General features: G+C 49.1%; 1 protein-coding gene across 3 annotated transcripts in view; it reads left to right on the top strand.

Moving 5' to 3' along the window:
• BACE2 (beta-secretase 2) overlaps nucleotides 1-20,298 on the top strand; it is an 83,009-nt gene that overhangs the window by 33,072 nt on the left and 29,639 nt on the right. For all 3 annotated transcript variants that reach the window (XR_012129112.1, XR_012129111.1, XM_017660240.3), the window contains exons 3-7: nucleotides 7,537-7,753; nucleotides 11,535-11,663; nucleotides 13,310-13,444; nucleotides 14,823-14,924; nucleotides 19,189-19,338. Coding sequence is in view for 1 of the 3 variants with exons in the window: in XM_017660240.3 (XP_017515729.3) it covers nucleotides 7,537-7,753; nucleotides 11,535-11,663; nucleotides 13,310-13,444; nucleotides 14,823-14,924; nucleotides 19,189-19,338 (733 nt within the window). In the remaining 2 variants the exon portion in view is untranslated. The remainder of the gene's footprint in view (nucleotides 1-7,536; nucleotides 7,754-11,534; nucleotides 11,664-13,309; nucleotides 13,445-14,822; nucleotides 14,925-19,188; nucleotides 19,339-20,298) is intronic.

Raw genomic sequence — 20,298 nt, 5'->3', positions numbered from 1 at the left:
CTGGGGAAAGAAATCCAACTTGTTTGGAAAGGCTGAGTCTTGTGGGCACAGAACATTCAGGCCTGAGGCAGGGCCCCATGCTGGGCACCGGGGGCAGGTGGTGAGAGAGGTGCAGCTCAGGGGTCCTGTCTCCACAGCCCAGGCCCAGGGAACGCCGCCGGGGCCTCAGGCAGCCTTCAGCTATGAGGAGCCCACCGGGTCAGAGTCGTTGTCTTCTGAATGCCTGTCGCTGCCCTAATGCTGTGCACATTTTGATTTCACACCTGTTTTTGTGACCCTAAAATTTAAACGCAGCACATACAATGAGGAAGCTCACGTGTGGGTGGCTCTTCAGGGTCACGACGTCAGACGCAGAGCTGCCACCCTGAATTTCCCCATGGTGAATCCCCCTCTTGTCTCCTCTTCCCCCTTCCCTCATCCATGTTCTTTTGTTTCAGGGGATAAACCCCAGCTTTAGTTGGGGAGAAAGAGGAGGGAAATTACTGGAAGCTTCCTCACTCCGAGGTGACTGTAGTAAGGCAGAAGCACATGTCATCTTCTGCCCACAGCACAGCCTGGCCTCTGTTTTGGGGGCAGAGGCATGCGCCCCTGTATAGCTGGGGGAGTGGGCCTAGTGCCCCACCAGCCACGGGCCACCAAGCAGTCTGGTTGGCCCCTCCTCCAATGACCCATAGTTTAGTTTATGACTTAGTTATCGATGACCTTTCATCATGGAAAGTACAGGATGAAAATCCCGGATTGCTTTGTGATCAAGAAGACCGACATGTGCCCTGAAGTATATTCAGGGTCACAACAACTGAATACATGTGATGTCGGGACGGGGTATCTCTGTGTGTGTGCAGGTGGGGGTGGGGGTGGACTGGTGTTGGCTAGGCTGCCCTTTGCCCTTCAGATTGGTGGTTTGTCCAAGTCGTCTGCCCCCAACAGCTCCCCATCCTGAACTGCTCACCGCCGACAGCTCCAACGTGGAACAGAACTTCGAGTTGGCCCAAACCTCATAGTTACTTGAGTTGCACAGGTGGTCCAGGAAACCAGGAGACCTCCCCAAATTCAGGCTTCGGGGCCTGTAGCTCCCAAACCTTCAGTCCTGGCACCCCCCTTTTTGTAAAAGCACTGTAATGAAATGCAAAGGTCCCACCACCTACATTGCGATTCCAGAAGCCTGGGTAATTAATACAGGGGAGAATAAAAGGAGGTAGTTTAAAGAAAGGTCATCGGTGCCCCAATATGTAAACGCTCTGAGAGTGAAGTAAGAGCTGCACAGGGCTGGGAGCGTCACCTCAGGTGTGTGGTGCCCAGTGCAGACAGATCCAATCGGAACGATAAAGACAGGCACCCACTGCATCAGGAGTTGGTGGCACAACTGGTAAGTGGAAAATCTTGGTGAAGTTCCCCGAGAAAGTATCGACCTTCCCCCGATTTACACTGTAGCTGCATTCCTGGCAAGCGCAGTGTATATAAACTGTAAAAAGTGTTTATCTTGGCGGCAAAGCAATGCCAGGACTCTCCTTCCCACTCCAGGACTGCAGTCTGCATATTTGCCCAGTCGCTCATGCCTGCCTCGGGGCTCAGAGCATAGGCACTTGGAGCTCGATTATGTCTCCAGCAGTTTTCCTTCCCCTGGGGAGTGATTCTACTTTTCATCACACATCTGCAGACACAGGAGGCAATAGAAAAGATAGTACAGCACAGTGAAGCCAAAGTCAGGGTGGTGAGTGTAGTTACTTTATAGATTTAAACATGCATATTTAACATTATGGATGGCTATGTTCCTTTTGAGTAGGTAAATGGTAGCTCTTTGGCAGCCGCCCATATCCTGGGTTCAATAAGTTCAAAGCACACTTTGAAGCCACTCACCCTTTTGCCTGCCAATGCAGTTGTTGATAGATTCAAGGGTAAATAATAGTCAGCATTTCAGATACTCTGTACAGTGCCATTTAATGTGTGTGCAGTATTTAATCGACTGTAGATACCCGGCATCTTTCTCACTCCCCTTCTACTTTTGAATTGTGTTCTTTCCAGACTTTAGTGGAACACATCTTTCTAACTCACCTGCCAACCTTGCTGGCCAGGTTTGTGTTCAGGTGGCAGGTGCCCCTGGTTCTCACATAAATGTTGCACCTGATTCAGTGTGAAAACTCCTGGGAACGTCCTCAGCTCCTGTGATGGCTAAGCCTGCCTTCAAGAGGATTGAGGGATCCCTCCCAGCACTCAGGGTTCGCATCTATTTCTCCTTTCTTGGGCACATAAATAAAGAGCAGATTCTGCCCAGTGCAGGGGGAGCCCCAGATGTCCTCTCCATTCTCCTTCCATCCCACTGGCAATCTTGTCATTCAAACTTCAGCCTGCCTTCCTCATTTGAAATACGGCTGAAATTTACTCAGTACCTGTAAAACATTGCCTACATTTTGGGCCTCTAACCTTTCTTTTTAAAAAAGAACCATTCTTCATCAGGGCTGTCAGGCTGAATCAGATGTGAAGCTCCCATTTCTGAGTTCTAGGCAAGTTCTCTTCCAGCGGCTGCGTCCCTAAATGTTTTGTAGGCTAAGCTCTTGCTTAGATTTGTTAACTTTCCTTTCTCTCCTCTCCTCTGTTTTTCTCCCCGCTGCTTCTCCTAGGCTTATATTCAACACAGATTTATTATGGTAAAGACATGAACAGTTTCTGTGTGAACCATGTTGCTAATTTGTCTAACATTTTCAGCTGACTTCAGAGTTCGCCTGAGGCGCGCCTCCGCCGTCGCTTCTGGTGGAGGCCATGAGAACATTCTCACTTCCTTTCCCAATTTCTGACAAAGGTTTCTTTTCTGAGATGCAGCTTCCTGCCCCATGATGCTTCAGTATTTGCTTGCCTCTCTGATCTCCCTTAGTTATAATAAGGTTTCTGGTGGGGTTTGTCAGCCTCTGATTCTAGTGCCCCAGCCTTTGGATATTCAGGTTTAATGCTTCCTGGAACATCTCGCAATAATTGGAGATTCAGCTTCAGGTTCTTTGACAAGATCTCTTTGATTTATGAAATGAGACATCAGGCCACCCTGAATCATCTGTGCAGCTCATTCCTGTCAGATGCCCTCTTTCCTGGTGGTGAGTGTCCCAGTGAATCTATGTGGCAAAAAGAAGATTGAGTATTTTTTTAAAGATGTACTTTTTTAGCCAATAAAATAGCTTCCAGCCAACTTGCTTGATGAGAGACTCGATATGCTCATTCCCCTGGCCTGCTGCTAACCTATTCGGGAGGTTTAAGCCTGTTTCCATTAGAATGTCTCCTCTTCCCATGCTCCATCTGGGCAAAGCCCACGGGGTCACTGTGGCAAGGGGACAGCTTACTTCCCTCACCTGATGCTTGTGAGTGGGATTGGGATGTGAGACAGATTACCCAGGGGCCTCCCGACAGACATTCATGCCTCATTATTTAAATAATTCCTCAAGCCTGTCCATTGTTAGCCTGTCCAGGATGGGGGCACGTGCCATATGGGAGCCCACCAGCATTTACCATTGTTGGTGAATCTCCAGCTGGGGTGGGCTCGCCGAGCAGCCCCTGGGCTATCAGCAGTCCCATGCACCCAGATCTGTCCACTTCAGAATCCTGGGGGAGTAAGCGGGTACCTGGTCACTCAGGCGTGCAGCATCCGGAAGGTGGACCATACTCTGAACTGTGCGGATGAGCCTAGGCTGAGTGTTTTAGGGGGCTCAGTGTTCCCCAGAGGGATGGCTTAGGGGACCCAGAGCTGATTCCACTCTTGAATTCTGCCCTCTATCTCTCTTTTTGTGTTCTCTGGAAATAAAAGTAGTTTCCTTTTAATATAATGAGATGTTGTGCCCTTCTCTTCTCCTCCAGTCAGTTGATTTCACTGTCAGTCTGCATTCCCTGAGCACCTTATCTGTGTCAGGATGTCTCCTGAATCCAAGTTGCTGTGAGTTCATTGCTGTGAGCAGACTTTCCCTGGCTACCCACAGCCTTGATTGATTAATGTTTCTGAGCACCCAAGGTGGGTGCTACAAAGGAGAAGCCAATTTGGGTTCTGTGTGGATATAGTTAATTCATGTGCAGAGCAATTGGGAACAAAAGAATTTTAGTGCCAACAGGTAGGATGCTAGAACATGAAGATGGAGAAAAATTTTTTTTTTTTTAGTGCTAGAAATTACACATTAATAATGCTCAGAGTGGCTTACGCTTTATCCCTGGGGATCTTGCTTTTTGAGGTTTAGTTCCAGGAGCCCAGGGAATATGAGCTGATGGTTGTCTATCACTATGTGGTCTACAAGGGAAGCCACTAGCTACAATAAATATAATGAATGTCAAATAAAATTAAAAGTTTAGTTTTTCAGTCACACCTGTGGTATCACATTGAATAACAGTAAATATTTCTGTCCTTGTAGCAAGTTCTGTTGGGCAGAGCTGGTCTGCCCCATAGGACTCCCCATTTTAGGAACCCAGAAGGTGCCTACACCCCACCATGACCGCCTGAACCAAGTCCCAACCCCAGACTTGCCCGTTTTCAAGGGGCTGGTTGGACTTCAGAATGAGACAGTTTGGGATATTCAGTAAGGGTAACTCTATAGTAGCATTTTCTAGAAACAAAAAAAATATTCTATTTCCCAATAGCAGTTCATAAGTTGAATAAAGGTAGTGATTAGACAATTATAATAATAGCAGCTATTTCGGGTACGTACCTACAGTGTTCCAGGCTTGTTCTAAATGCTTTACACTATTAACCCTTCTGCTCCCCAGGGTTAACCCAAGTGAGGTGTGGTACTGTATTAGCCTCATTTTTTAGTTGATGAAACAGAGGCAGAGAGAGGTTATACAACTTGGCCTCCGGTCCCACACACCTAAACATTGTTGAACTCGTAGTTGAGCCCAGACTGCGTAACCCCAGCTGCCTCTCATCTCTCTACAAATGGCACTGAAATATCCAGAATATTCCCCCCATGACAGGAAGAGTGAGCTGGTCAGTAAACTGTAGAAGACACACTAGATAAATGTCCAGACTGGTTCTGGCTCTTATCATTAACATTACTTGATAAGTTTGCTGTAGCCTGGATGGAGTAAAAATAAACCACCCTCTCTAAAGAAAGTCATGGTACTTTAGACTGTTTGGGGGAAGATAACTAATAGACCAGAATCTGGCAAACTAGTGCCTATAGGCTACATCCAACCTGCTATTTTTGTAAATAAAGTTTTATTAGAATACCACCACACATTTGTTGATTGTCTGTGGCTGCTTCTTCATTATACCTACAAAGCTGAATAGTAGTAACAGAGACCATGTGACCCACAGAAACTAAAGCATTTATTTTCTGGCATTTACAGGCAGTTTACTGACCTTGTCCTGGCTCATATTTTTCAAGCATTTGAAAATAATTAGCCTCTTCTATTAGCAACAGTATGTTTTTGAACAGGAGGGAATGACCCCAGATTGTCAAAAGGTACTGAATAATTCAGTATTTTCATTGCTAGTGAACATAAATGTGTACAGCCCCTGCCAGACTCACCTGAATTGACTGATGCTGGCACTAAAAGTTTGCATTACACCAATCCTCAGTGACCACGTTTCCATGACCTGTGCTTTATGTGTGTAATTTCTGATGGGCCCCTTAGTGCTGCATGTGCTCAGCATCTGCCCACTGTCATTTTTCTGTCTGTGTCTGCCCTTGTCAGGAGGTGTACGCACACAGAACATTCACTTAATGCTGTTTTCATTCTAAGGTCACAATGGAAAGGGTGAAAATAGTAAGCAAATGTTAAAATGAAACTTTCCTCATATTTTATATCCCATTGTGAACTTAGAATAAATTAAATTTCTCTAAAATTCATCCCATCAGACTTTTAAAAATAACTTTTTCCCTGGTTATAAAAGTTATGCAGAAAATATAGAAGAGACCACAAGAATGAGTCCCCTCAGCAAAACCCCACCACCCAGAGGTAGCCGCTGTTGGTACCTGAGGTTAATAAATTGTTTTGAAGAAGAGTCTGCCACCTATACTATACAAATTTTTCTTTTACCTTAATTTCCTCTGTGCCATTGGAAATGTCTTAGTAAATAGTATTTTTCGATACTATGTAATATTCCGTCATGGGGATGCACCATGATTATTAAACTATTTACTTTTTCCTGTTGCTGTTTGCTGTTATAAATAAACATAATGCTTGTCTTTGTACATGAATCTCTCTCCAAATCATGGGAGTTTCCTTAGGATCATAGTCTCAGAAATGAAATTATTGAATTAAAGACTATTAGCATTTTTAAAGCTTATGAGATGTACCAAAAAAACAGATCATGTCATCTCTAACTGCACTTCCTCCCTGACCCTGAACAAGACGGCACTAACTCATGCAAACCTACAATAAAGACTTATTAATCTGTATTAGTGTTCAGAGACTTACTATTAAAGCAGAATGAAATGAAAACTGCAAGCAAACGGGAACACTTATAATTATGTTTGGTAATTTGACACTTATCTTAGGAATTTGGTCTTCTTCTTAGGGGAAGTGGAGTTTGAATGCCCAGATATTTGCCTAGAGATGTTCCCTGGGTTCCTTCCTCTAGTCCAGCAGAGTTTTCAAATTCAAATGGGTGTACAGATTACCTGACATGACTGGACACCCCAGGGCCTTGACACCTGCTATCCTCTCTCCAGAATATCCTTCCGGCATGGCTCATTGTCTCCATGCTGGTCTCACACAAATGTGGAATCAAAGAGACCCGGGGGACACCAAGTCACTTCCCCCTCCCCTTACTCCACTGTGTCCCCTGGATAGCTTTTGTCAGTCTTTATTGCCACCTCTAGTTTTATGTATGCATTTGCTTATCATCTGTCTCTGAACTGCCCTGTCCATTGTCTGATCTTGTTCATGTCTTTCTGTTTGAGAAACATTTGCCCTTAGGGCTGTATGTGTGTGAGGTTGCAGGCGATGTCACCTCAGCGACCTTGTGTCACGGCATGTCACTGGCTTCATCCCCCACATTTTGGTATGAGTGTACCAGCTTCAGAGCGTTTGGGAGAGCCCTGAGAAGGACACTGTGCCATCAGAAGGTGACGTGGGCCCTGAGGCAGGGCACCCATGGTGTCTGTGGATATGGCTGGGTGTGTGTCACGTTGGTTGTGTGACTCTGAACCCCTGGCCACTGCTGATACAAGCTGATGGCACCTCCTGCTAGGCTGCCAGCCCCTCACTATGGCACAGAGCAACAGTGCCAGGTCCCTGCAAAGCCAGAGGACCAGGTGGGTACCCAAATGTGGGTGTGCCTTCAAAGGCTGATGCAGTTGATAAACACCTGAGTTCCGGGCTTTACCTGGGCCCAGGGAAGAGCTAATTCAGGGGCTGCATGTTAACCTCAGGATGTCCTCACACGCAGCAAGGAAAACATTACCCAAGTGTTAGGGATTCTGTTTTGCAGGGAATGTCACTTCGCCAGCAGGAACACTCCTCACATGCAGTGGGCTGTGCAGCTGTCTTGGCCACCATGACCAGGCATCTTGGCCAAACATGGACACGCAGACACATTACGAGGCGTTTCTTTCCTCTCTCCAGGTCCAGCACATACCGCCCCAAGGGTTTTGATGTCACTGTGAAGTACACGCAAGGGAGCTGGACCGGCTTGGTCGGGGAGGACCTGGTCACCCTCCCGAAGGGCTTCAACAGTTCTTTTCTTGTCAATATCGCCACCATCTTTGAGTCAGAGAATTTCTTCCTGCCTGGGATTAAGTGGAATGGGATTCTAGGACTTGCTTATGCTGCCCTGGCCAAGGTAAGACCCCAGGGATGTAAGTAAACCAAACAATGGGGCAGGACCCTGAAAACCAGGCCCCAGGGGGGCTGGCAAGTGCGCTCCGGCTGCTGGAGATGCCCAGTGAGAATCGCATGGTTGAAACAGACCAGTGGTCACACAATTAATTATATTTCTGTGCTTTTAAAAATGGAAGGTAAATGCCCCATGTGATTCCCACAGGTCCAACACCAAATGCAATGGTGTATTTTGTTCCTACATGTACGTTTAACAGTAACAATATTATACCCAGCAGTAATAGTCGCATAACTCCATTTGGGTACCTGGACCCAATTCCAATGTGTGTAAGTATGTGGGAGGGGGTCTTCCCACACATATTTACACCAAACAATTCCCAAACACCAGCAGGGTGTTGGAGAACTCACCTCAATTCTGATGCTATCTGCCTGGAGACAGCACCAGATTCCCAGGTCAAGGGCTCTGTCCTAAAAGACTGATCTCCACTGCCAACTCCAGACACGAGTCACAAGCTCCAGGCAGTTCCCTGTGCTTTTGACCTACCGGCTACAGATTGGAGGGTCCCATGACCTCCCCCTTAGGTTCAGTTAATTTGCTAGAGCAGCTCACAGAGCTCAGAAAAACACTTACACTTACCAGTTTAATAAAGGATACAAGTTAACAGCCAGATGAAGAGAGGTATAGGGCAAGGTCCCAAATAAAGGAGCTTCTATCTTCGTGGAGCTTGGGGCCTGGCTCGGTGGCATGTGGAGGTGGTCAGGTTCCCCAAGCATAGATGCTCTGTGTGACAGAGAAGCAGGATTCAAGAGAGTGATGGGCTCTTCTCTGGGGCTTCTGTGAGGACTTCAGTGCATAGTCATGACTGGCTAAATTATTGGCCATTGGCTGATTCAGCCTCCAGCCCCTGCCCTTGGCTGGGGTCCGAAAGTCTCTCATTAACATGACAAAACAACACTTGTTTCACCTTTAAGACTGCAGTGTTTTCAGGAACTGTGGATGAAGACCAGATATACCTGGGAAATATATATTTGGTCATGGGAATGACCAATATGTATTATAACTCATTATATCACAGCCCCAATTCTCTAAACTTCCTGAGAGATGTGCTTTTTTCCCTTTGTCTTTTGTTTTTTAAATGTTGACAGAAACTGAATCACTTTGCTTATGGTGTTTGTGTAGGAGTTTTTATTGGGTAGGATTAAACGTCTTAAATTCATACATTTGCATGAAGATGGAGACTGTGGGCAGCATGGAATCTCAGTGGGCAGAGTGCCCCCAGGGGGCCCGGAGAGCTTCGTGCAGCCTTCCTGTCACTCCCGAGCATGGCTAAGGAAGCACATGGAGCTGAAGTGCAGCCGAGCTGAGGGCCCCCTTAGAATGGCCAGCCCCTGGAAGTACGATGCGCCGGGAAGGAGTGTAGGACCCTTGCTCTTACGTGCATCAGAACCTTCACAAACTGGGAAGCCAGAATTGCACATTCTCCAAGTATCTGTGCTGCGGCCAACCCGAAGGAAGTACCTTGGAGTTAGGAGGAGGGAGGTGGGCTCGCTTGCAGGCTGGGGAATCCATGCCAGAAGGCATTCCAGAGGCAGGTGGGGCGGACCCTGAGTGCCCTGGCTCCAGGGGACGGGTTTGTGTACACTTGAGCAAGGCAGAAGGAGGTCACCCCTCCTGGCCTGTACCTGGCGTCACACCTTGCCTTTTCACTGTTGGGTGCCAGGCTTTGAGCTGGAGCTAAATGTGAAAGAATATGGAAGCGAGACCTAACACACCAGAGCCCCCACTGGTCCATGAGGACCCCAAGGGAAGGCCAGTTTTCTCTCCCTGTAAGGACATTTGTTTACTAGCAAGTGTGCAGGGGAGTTCCCCAACTCTGTGGCTTCTCAAGGAGAAGGAAGAGCCCAGGAGGCGCCAGGCTGAGAGCAGACTGGTCATCGCCTCGGCCTACGGCTTCCCACTGGGCAGCCTTGTAGGGCCGCGTTATCCCCAGGTGATTCCAGGAATGAATGATGCAGCTGTGATTGATTTTATGCTGAGGATTTGGAAGACGGTAAAGCTAAGCTACCTGGAATTAATGGTGTAGAAATCTCCCTTGAGAATAAACTACTTTGAGGTTCTTCTGGGTGTCCAGACTACCCACAGGACCTTTTATCTTTTCTTGTATGAAATGCCAAGATGCCAGCAGTTGGCTTCATGTTCTCCTTTGAGGATATAGTAACAGGATTTTAGGAGGTGGTACATGGCTGGAAACAGGCCTGTCTGGGCAGTTCTGGTTGATGGTCCCAAGGTGTTTCTGGAATTGGTTGACCAAACGCCCAGCGGTGGTCCTCGTGGGGCAGCCACCCGTGCGTCCCAGACGCCTCCTACTGAGGATGTGCATCAGAACCATCGGCAGGTCTCTTACAGCTTCGGAGCCCAGATGCACACCTGCAGATCTACGTGCCCTCTGCTGGTCTGGCGACTGTCTGTTTTTAAACCTCTGAGGGATCCTGCCCGAGGCCCAGTCCTACCAAAGAATGACTTGGTCAACTAGTAACAGATCTTTTCCTGCAGGCAAGGCATTGCCCCAGGCATGTTGTATGTATTGATCCACCTAAGCCCCAGAACAGCTCTAGAAGCCTATTATCCCTATTTTACAGACAAATGAAGAACAAGTCATGCAGGTAGCAGGTAGGAGCCAGGGCTCAGTTCCAGGCGGCATTCACTTCACTGCCTCTCGTGGTGGACGAGAGAAGGGCGCCAGATGGCCACTGCCAGCCCCAGCCCACTTTAAGAGGGGCCTGGGCTCAGTCATTGACCCAAACACACAGTGCTTCAGACAAGACTGTGTGTAGAGATTGTACTGAATTCTGCCAAAGATTCCACGGGAGCAGAAGGAAACCAGTTGAAGGACAAATACAAATGAACTAAGCCATTGGGCAGAGGGACACCTCTCTGATACTGGGGCACGCTCTCCTGTCGAATGGTTTGGCTCTTACAGGTAATGAACAGCCATTCCTCACATTGACGGAAGGTGGCCAGAATATTCTGAGAGCATCTATGCTACTGCAGTTAAGTTCCCATTGGGACCAATAACTCAGGTGACTGACTGTTATCTCCCAGTTGTTGAGGCCCAAATTGAAACACAATTCTATGACCTTCCTTCATGGCCACCAGCACCCACGGCCCGCCCCCAGCTCAGGACAGTTGACAGACCATCCCTCTTCCCTTTTGAGTCCTAGAGAAATGGGGGTGTCCCCTGAAGGCATGGCCATCTGCAAGGGGCACAGAGTGGACTGGCTGTCCTGAAATAAGGCAATAGGGAATAGATGAACGGTCCTCGTGGGCTGGGTACCTCTCATGTGTGGAGTGGAGGATCGGGCCTGAAAGGAGTGAATAAAAACATCTTCTGAAGCTGTGAAGCAGCTGCTAGAGAAGCTGTTCTTCCTTATTACAAAATGGCCACACTTAGAATCCGCCAGCTTCCACGGTAACCTGCTTCCACGTCTTCCCATGCCCGCCTCACAAGGCAGACGCAACAATGAGTGGGACAGCATCGCCACAGCTTCCGGGAATACTGCCTTATTCTGACAGCAGAGCCACACCAAAAGAAACATTCTACATGGTGGGAAGTGTGTGGTGGACTTCTAAATCACTGTACTTAATCATCAACTTGTTTGTTAACCGTGGAAATAATTCAATATAAAGAAAAACAGTCTTATATGTCATGCCTGGGGTCTACCCTGGCTGCCTCCTCCTCTACACTGTCATGACGCTGCCGTCCTTCTTTCTCATCCTCCTGCAGCCCTCGAGCTCTCTGGAGACCTTCTTTGATTCCCTCGTGACACAAGCAAAAATCCCCAACGTCTTCTCCATGCAGATGTGCGGAGCAGGATTGCCAGTAGCTGGATCTGGTACCAACGGAGGTAGTCTTGTGGGTATCTTTTAGTCTTAAAGGGGTGAAAACTTACAAATTCATGGGGCTTTTTTTTCCATTTTATTAAGACCTGACAGAACTATTAGACATGCAAGCATACATGGATAGTGCAAACTTTTGATCACTCTTGTTACAGAGCCTTTAAGAAATGGATAAAATTAGGTCTTATTTTTATCTTTCCTAATTATCCTGCCAAGAGATGATTCTCATTGCTTCCCCAAATTCCATTAAGACTTTGTAAAATTTTCCTTTGAAAGGTAATTGCTTTGGTGGGTGGGGGAGGGGCAGTGAGGGTCATCGGGGGTGTGGCAGGTGGGCCTTGCTCTGGGTAGGGGCACAGAGCGGCATGTCCGTGATGTCATAAGTTTGATGGGGAGACGGGACACCCGTGTATCCTTTCTCTCTCACACATATGCACACACACACACACAGCAAAATGCTTCCTAGGGAAACAGAATTCAGGCCGTCAGCTCTGCGGACATGACATGCACACAGGCGTCCTTGTACCTGGAAAGATGAGTAGGAGGTGACAGGGAGAATGCACTGGAAGGCACAGGAGGATACTGTCTACCTCTTTGCTCTCCAACTCTGAGAAGCAGGTTCAGCCGTGTTCACATGCTGACATCATGCCCGCATAACACCATTTATACCCCCTCTTCAGGGGAGAGGGTAACTCAGTGTTTGTGGGGTGATGTTTTGTAAGTTTTGCAAACTGGAGCTTTAATTAGGGCAGCTCTTTGGTTCTGCTTCCCATGTGTAAGTGTGGGGCAGGAAGTCATCCTTCGTCCTCTGAGGGACTTACTGCCGATCTATATAGTTCACTATTTTATTGCATTTCTTTTGTAGGAAGGGAGTCTCAATTTTGTAAAGCTAGAATGTTATGTACTTTCTTTCTATAAGGAAAACCACCTGAGCATCTTGATTAGCCTAGGGCATGATATCGTTTGACCTTTGGAAAAATGGCCCTAAAATCTTCCTCTTGAATTTTCAAGTGTATAAATTTGTTTTGTAACATTACAGTAAAGTGAATTCTGATTCTGTTACTGAGCCCCCAAATGTGGATTCACGTACCTGATGCCCAGTAAGCCAATCTCTGAGTCACCGGGTTTGAAGCAGACAGAGCTTTATTTTCAGAAGAGCAGCCTGATGAGGAGGCAGGGGGTCATCCCCAAATCTGCCCTGCCCCCGAGCCGTGGGGCAGGTGGTAATACTGTCGGCAAAGGAATGTGGGAGTCAGGGCAGCACAGGAAGGGCCTCGAAACTTCTCAGAGTGTCCCTGAAACTCCTCGGAGTTACGTGCTAATCCCATCCTCTACGCCCCCTCCTCTTCCCCTACCAACCCCACATCCCAGTGAGCTTCAAGTTGACCCCACCTCTGAAGGTGGTTCTTCAAACTAGATATCATCAACCAGCTCCCCCTGGTCCTGTAACTAGCTTCAGGAGAGAGGACAAAGAGCAAGGTCAATATTTCTTGCAAGGCGGTGAAGGACGGTGCCTCCATGGACCGTGTGAAGAGCCTAGAGAAGGTTTACCCAGGTCCGATTCCAGTGCGGACTCACCTTCGGAGTGCACACTTCTCTGTGTGACCTATTGGTATGTCTATATGTTTTTTCTCTTATACCTGTCAATGTTTTTCTTCTCAGGTCCTGGGTGGAATTGAGCCAAGTTTGTACAAAGGAGACATCTGGTATACCCCCATTAAGGAGGAGTGGTATTACCAGATAGAAATTCTGAAATTGGAAATTGGAGGCCAGAGCCTTAATCTGGACTGCAGAGAGGTATTTACAATATGATCTCTTTGTGTCTACCTGTCTGTGTGTGCCAAGGGCACTTAAATATTACAGCTGGGACATGAATATGGAATCAGAAAGTTGCATTATAAGATCAGTCAAAGATTAATTACATTGAAAGTTATGGACACTCAGTGTATGATAATGAACTTCTCTCCCCAAGACATTTGTTCCTTTCCAATCACTTGGCTTCATAGGGGGAAATTCATGTAAAATGGTGAATGAGAACTATCTCAGGCTACCCTTTCCACCATTCCTCTTGGCCTGACGGTCCCTGCAGTGTTTGGGAGGGTGAAATCAGGGTTTTATCGATGTACAGGGACAGAATGGGACTAAAACATGAGCAAAATGAAACCCAGAATAAATCGTCACCTTTACCCTCCATCACAGCCAGCCCTCTTTTACCTCCAGGACTCAGCTGTCACTCGGAGGCAGCTTGGGCTGTAAAGATGGGTGCGGCTTGACGGTGCCAGGAGGCAGCCGTGCTGTCCTGTGACACCAGATGCTTACTCACCTCATCCACACCCACTCACTGCATGGGGCTCCTCCGTGGCACATAATTGGCATTGTGATTACGATGACTTGAGGGAGCCTCTGTCTTCTACAACATCTCAGAATGGCCTATAATTCATTATACTCCTCCCTGTCATTACTTCCTGTCATATTAACACTGCAGTCCACCATAAACTCTGGTACACAGCTGCCTCTGAGAAACCTGTCAAAGCTGGTGAAGTGATGGTCCATTCCTTCACAATAGTGTTTTAGTCCTGAGCCTACTCACCTGTGTTTATTGTCCAAAGGCACTTATTTGCCATAGGAACCCAGTGGTAGAATCAGATGTGAGGGCCTATGGTAATAGACTCTGTGTGTATGTGTGGTTATCTCACTGAATGTGGCTCAGGTCCCTCCAAATGCAAATATGGGGTGTCATAAACTGTCTTCCCTTTCTGCTTTCTTGAGGTAAAGGGAGTTGATTTGGTGTGACTTGCACAAATGCACAAATGGTATTTATTGTGTCATTTCAATCTCTAAATATAAATGGGTCTTCTTGCCCTCGGAGGCTCCTTGTTGAGGAAATTGGGGCACCTCGGAATAAGGGGCAAGGTCTACACTGGGAGGGCCATTGATTTTGGTCATGTCACTTTCCTTTCCTGGCCTCAGTTGCCTTATCTGTGGTGGGAGAATGTTGAGCTTGGAAGACACTTGGTTCCTAAGTTCCAAAAACATGGATTGAGTGGACGCTGCCACCGAGGTCCGTGGCTGACCGAATCTGTACACAGCAGTCACACAGCGACAGCAGGCTGGAGCCACGCGTCCATGTGGAGGCCGTGCCACTCATGTGCCTCTTCCTCTCCCCCCTCTCTAGTATAATGCAGACAAAGCCATCGTGGACAGTGGCACCACGCTGCTGCGCCTGCCCCAGAAGGTGTTTGACGCCGTCGTCGAAGCTGTGGCCCGCAAATCTCTGGTGAGTCCTCAGGAGGCTGACAAGTCTTGGAGAGCACCAGGCCGACCACAGGCCAGGGAGTACCACCCTGTGCTCCAGCTGCTTTGGGCTGAGGATATTGAGGGGTGGGTTTTTCTTTTTAACCATTACTTGCTAGGTTCACAATCTTATTCCTTGATAAAAAATTCTTTCACTTTCACCTCAGTGAACTTGGATCTGAAGGAGTAATGCTTTCCAGTATTTCAAGTAACAGTGTAGGGGGTGTACTGCCTTTTTTTTATTTAAGAAAAAAAAATACACCTGGTAATATATCAATAGTAAACCAGGAATAGGTGGGTTGCCTATAAAACAAATCAAGTAAACCAGAAATTGTACTCCCCTTGGGCCTCCATCAGGCTGTGCTGGGATTATAACTCTCACTTCTGTAAGAGATTATGTCTCAGAACACAGAGGTCAATCAGCTAATTTATTACATGGCTGTGCTTTGAAATACAATTAAAGTCATGGCCAAGGGCATGATGGGGGACCTGGATGATAGTATTCCCAGAATGACCCGACCTTCCTGTTAGTTTGGGGCAACAGCATGGACCAAAGGCATTGATTGCTGAGAACACAGCTTCCAGGCTCAGACGGAATTGAATTTAGTTTTTGTCGTTTATTAGCTAAGCCCCTGGGGAAGGGTTCCATGCCCCCGAGACCTCCGTGTTGTCATCTGCAGGGGTTTGGTGAGGGTTTGGGTTAAATGCCTGGCACAGAAAGGAGAAGTTTCTATTCAATGTCTAAACCTTGCTGTTGCGACCAAGTGTCAAAAAGTGAGATAAACATTTCACTCGGCTTCTTAGCTGTTTTCATAAGCATCTGTCCCCAAAGGGCCTCGCTTGAGGTCACCAAAAATGAGTGTTTCCTGCACAGAATCACTAACACGCAGCTGACTGTCCCACTACTCCATGGGGATGACCGAATTCAGATAATGATGAGCAGGAAAATGCTCAGCAGTTGTGCTGTTACACGTTATAACAGAGACAACAGGGAGGAAGAGAGGGCTTTTGGTTGTCCTGAACCAGGACTTCTAAAGTCTAAAACCACTCTGTGAAGAACAGCAAGCAAAGCAAGAGAATGGAGAGGGGAAATAAAAAAGAACAACCCAGAGGCCCTTTGTGAACTCAAAGGTCTTCAAGGCAGCGGCAGTCAGAAGCCAGAGCAAAGCCCCTGTCTTGTCTAGTATCTGTTGAATCTAGAAAACAGGGCAGGTAAAAGTGTTCAGTGCCTTACATGTAGAATGCTGGCTGAAAAATCAGACCATGCTTGAAGTATGGAGCAATATGCGGATTTTCTTAAATAGTGAAAATGTTCTCAGCAGAAGTAACATGAGCATCTTCAGATTTAATATTCTGAACTAGAAATGTTTCTAAGCATCAGTGTGAGTCCAGCAAGCCTCCCCACCAGCCCAGGCCTCTGTGGCATCTGCGAGTCCAGCCAGACCCCAAGCTGAGAAAGCGGGGCTGACGGGCGTTAGCACTTCTGAGGTCATTGCCACCTGTACTCGGCAGTTACTGACGTCATTAGAAAACCACAAGGTAGAAGGAACAAGATTACAGAATGTGTTTGCCTTGTCTAAAATTATCCTCTGATTTCAGTGCCTGTGAAGGGAAGGAGAAAGCTGGGGAGGCTGTCTTGGGGGCAGCACCCCAGGGCGCACGGCATCTCTGTCGTTGAGCGTGGACCAAAGATGCATTCGTTCCTTCTGTCTGCTGGGTTCGCCTCAGCTGGCTAACTGGGCTTGGGTTTCTTTCTAGAAGGAAAGGGCTGTCTTAGGGGACTTAGACGCAGTACAAATGCTGAGCTCTGTCTGCTGGCCTGGATTGTTCCATGGCATTTTATTTAGAAGTGAAGTCGGTCTGCATTTTGAAGTGAGCCTGGGCTGGAGATCTGTGTGGGCGCAGAATTGGGCTCCCTGCCTGTGCAGCTGCCCCACCCCCAGCTCCTGCCCCCTTCAGGCCTCACGCTTCTCCCTCTGGGAAGTCCAGAGGCATGTGACTCCCCAGCCCCCATAAGATGACTTCTGACTTTAAACTCTGTGATCTGAGGGTCAAAACTGTCCCCAAAGGCCTTGTGACTTAGCTCCCAGCCCTTCCAGACTTATGGGCATCTCCTGGGAGGTGGACGGCCCCCCCATCCGGTCCTGAGCTGGCCCCTAAGGCAGTTACTTGGTCCCTCTGAGCCTCGGTCTTTCTTTGCCAAGTGGGGCTGGCCCAGCAGGGATGCTGGAGCTCGAGCGGGGGTTGCTGGGTGGGTGGGCTGCAGGCCCAGCGACCCTTAGCTCCTGCTTCAAGGCAGCAAAATGAGAGCCCCCACCCCCATCCCTCCTCTGGCCAGGGGTTCTTCCCTGTGATGTGTAGTTCCAACCAGCTTCACTTTTATGAAAGGGGAAGTTGTGCTAACACCAGCACTAGGATTTTACAAGCCAGTCACCAGCCCTTATGCTGGCCGGTTCCTGTGATGGAGGAAGAAGAATCCATGGAAAGGGCCACCCCCGCCCTGGGTGGGCCCTGCGGTGGGCCCTCAGCCTTCACCCGTGACTCCCGGAATAGCTCAGCTGGTGCCCCTCAGAGCCCCGCTTACCTGTGCCATGTCATCTCTCAGCTTCCCCAGCGCCCTCCTCCTGGACTGCTCCCTGCCCTGTAGCCCTTCTCGGGGGCATCCCTTGGTGGCCTGTCTCACAGGGCGGGTCCAGGGCCCCTCTCCGCCCTGCTCTCACTCCTAGGCGAGTCCACTGCCTCCCACCGGCGTTGGCTAGCCAGTGTGGCCTCTAGCCCAAGCCAGCCCCCGAGTTTGGATTCAGAGAACCAAGGACCCTCAAATCCCGCCAGACACCCCCATCATGCCCAGCAGAGGCCGGCTCTCCCATAAAGGTGTGGTGGCAGCCCTGGGCCTGTGCCCCCCTTCATCTCTGGCCTGCCTTCCTCAGCACCCACCTCCAAGGCATCATCTACACCCAGTGGGTACACCTGCCTCTGCCTGCCTCCCCACCCACCTCACCTATGTCTGCCCCTCAACCCAGCCTTGCTGCTCCCTCAAGGACACTCCCTCAACAAATGCCCCTTGCTCAGTCCCTGCTCTCCTGGCCCTGCCTGTCACGAGCTCCCCAGCCCACCATGTGCTCTCCTGCTGCCACCAACCCCCTTACACGCTCTCCTGGCCCCGCCCCATCATGTGACCCCTGACTCCGCCCCCATCACGTGCTCTTCTGGTTTTGCCCACAGCAGGTGCTCCTCTAGTTCTCAACTGAGCAGGAACATTGTGCTACTTATGTTCAAAGGGGTGCATCCGGCACCATCCTTCCCTCTGGTTGCAGCAGGCACAGGGCAGGTCCACTCAGGAGCCTTTCCTGGGCCTGCTGAGCTGGGGTAATTTACCATTAATGAGTAGATTCAGCAACTAGGGGACAGTGGCATCGCCCTCCCAGGCCCCTGAGAAGAGGTGAAGGTGGATGGTCTGTGTTCTTGCATTTTCATTTCCCCACAAATATTTCCTGAGTCTCCTATGGGCTAGGGGTTAGGACTACAAGGTGGGCCGACAACAGACTTCTGTCCCTAGAGGCCTGAGATTCTAGGGCCAGAAACAGAACCCAGCACATGGGCACATGTGACATAATAACTGCTACAGGAAGAAAAGCCAAGGAGAACAGGTCCACGGTGGGTGCCAGCATTGTGGGAGGAGGCAGGGAGGGCTTCCTGGACAAGGTGGCATCTAAGCTGAGATCTGGAGGAGGAGAAAGATGGTCCAGAAGAGCAGAGAGCATCCCCCCAGGGCTCTGCACCAGGAGGAAACTTGCTGGGCTCTGGCAATGCAGAGGAGAGGTGATGCCCAAAAGGGGCTTGAGGGCCACATTTAGGATCTGCTCTGTGTTCTCAAGGGTCATTACCCACTACTGTGTGGCCTCAGGCAAGTTACTTCACCTCTCTGTGCTTTGTGCTCCTCATCTGCAAAGTGGAGAGGATAATATTGCCACACTGCTGGGGGTGTTTGAGGATTAAGTATTGCTGCAGAGCGCTTATACTGGTGCCTCCTACCAGTAAGTGTTCCACCTGCCTCAGTGATTTCAATAATTGTGATTTTGTTATTGCCATTACTCTTCCAGAGGCCGATGTCTCTGCTACGCTGTCCAAATTAAACATTGTTTATCGCCGTGGGCATCTGGCGAGGTGCTGAGGAGAGCCGGGAGCTGTTTCCTGTTATGTGCCAGACCAGTCATTTTTTCCTCATGTGATCTTATTTTGTCTAGATTCCAGAATTCTCTGATGGTTTCTGGACTGGGTCCCAGCTGGCATGCTGGACAAATTCTGAAACACCTTGGTCTTACTTCCCTAAAATCTCCATCTACCTGAGAGATGAGAATTCCAGCAGATCATTCCGTGTAACTATCCTGCCTCAGGTATGAACTCAGATCTGTGCTTTTCTCTCTGTAACGTGTACCTCACAGAAGTAAAGCCCTTCATGCGTAATGTGTGTAGATATCACAGGTGTATTGGCCGTCGATTGCCATGATAGTGCTGTGTACAGAGCCCAGCGGCTGAGCAGTGAGCACTCCCCGCTCACGAGCGTGGGCAGGTCTGCTGACCCTGGCAGGCTTGTTCTCGCACCTGCGGGCAGCTGGAGGTCGCCCGGGGCTCGGATGCCTTGCCCACATTGCTCACGTAGCTGGGGCTCAGCCGATGCAGCAGTGGGACCATTGTCCCTCCCCTTCCAAAAGCCAGCTCACGTGGTAGTGGTGAGGTTCTGCAAGAGGCGAGACCTGCAGGGGCTCCTCGGTTCTGGGCCCATGCGGGCACCATCCCCTGCAGAGAAGCTGCCCCAGTAAGGCCAAGGCCTGCTCCCGTGCCCGGGCGGGGGAGGACAGGCTGCATCCCGGCGGGAGGGGCCGCAGAGCCGTATCAAGGGGCAGTGGCTGTGAGTGAAGTCAGACAATAAGGACGTTTTTGCCACAAATACCACAGCACCAATATATGTTTTTTTAAATAAAACTGGATTCGCAGAGATGAAGACGTCCTTTTTCCCCCGTCATCACTAAGTTAACTCCTTCTTCATCCTAAGCCTCTAATCAAGAAGACCAAATCCTGGCTCAGCCACATCTCCCCTCCTCCTGTCTGTCCCCATGGCTCCCCACCGGTTCCCCTCCACTAGGTCAGGTACCTCCAGAACGCCCTCCGCGGACCCCAGGTCCCTTCCCTCTTGTCCTTTTAAAGCCATGACCGGATTATTCTTCCCAGGCAGCAGCTTTCAGCCTGGTCCCCGCTGCTGTGAGCGGGCAGTGAGTCACCGCTGGTTCAACGGCCACGGCCTTGCTCCCCGTGTGGCCTTCAATGACCTCCCCGGACCCTGCACGCATCTCCGG

This window comes from Manis javanica, chromosome 3 (genome assembly GCF_040802235.1).
Source record: "Manis javanica isolate MJ-LG chromosome 3, MJ_LKY, whole genome shotgun sequence".
NCBI classification, from domain to species: domain Eukaryota; kingdom Metazoa; phylum Chordata; class Mammalia; order Pholidota; family Manidae; genus Manis; species Manis javanica.
This window is presented reverse-complemented; position numbering and strand designations above follow the sequence as displayed.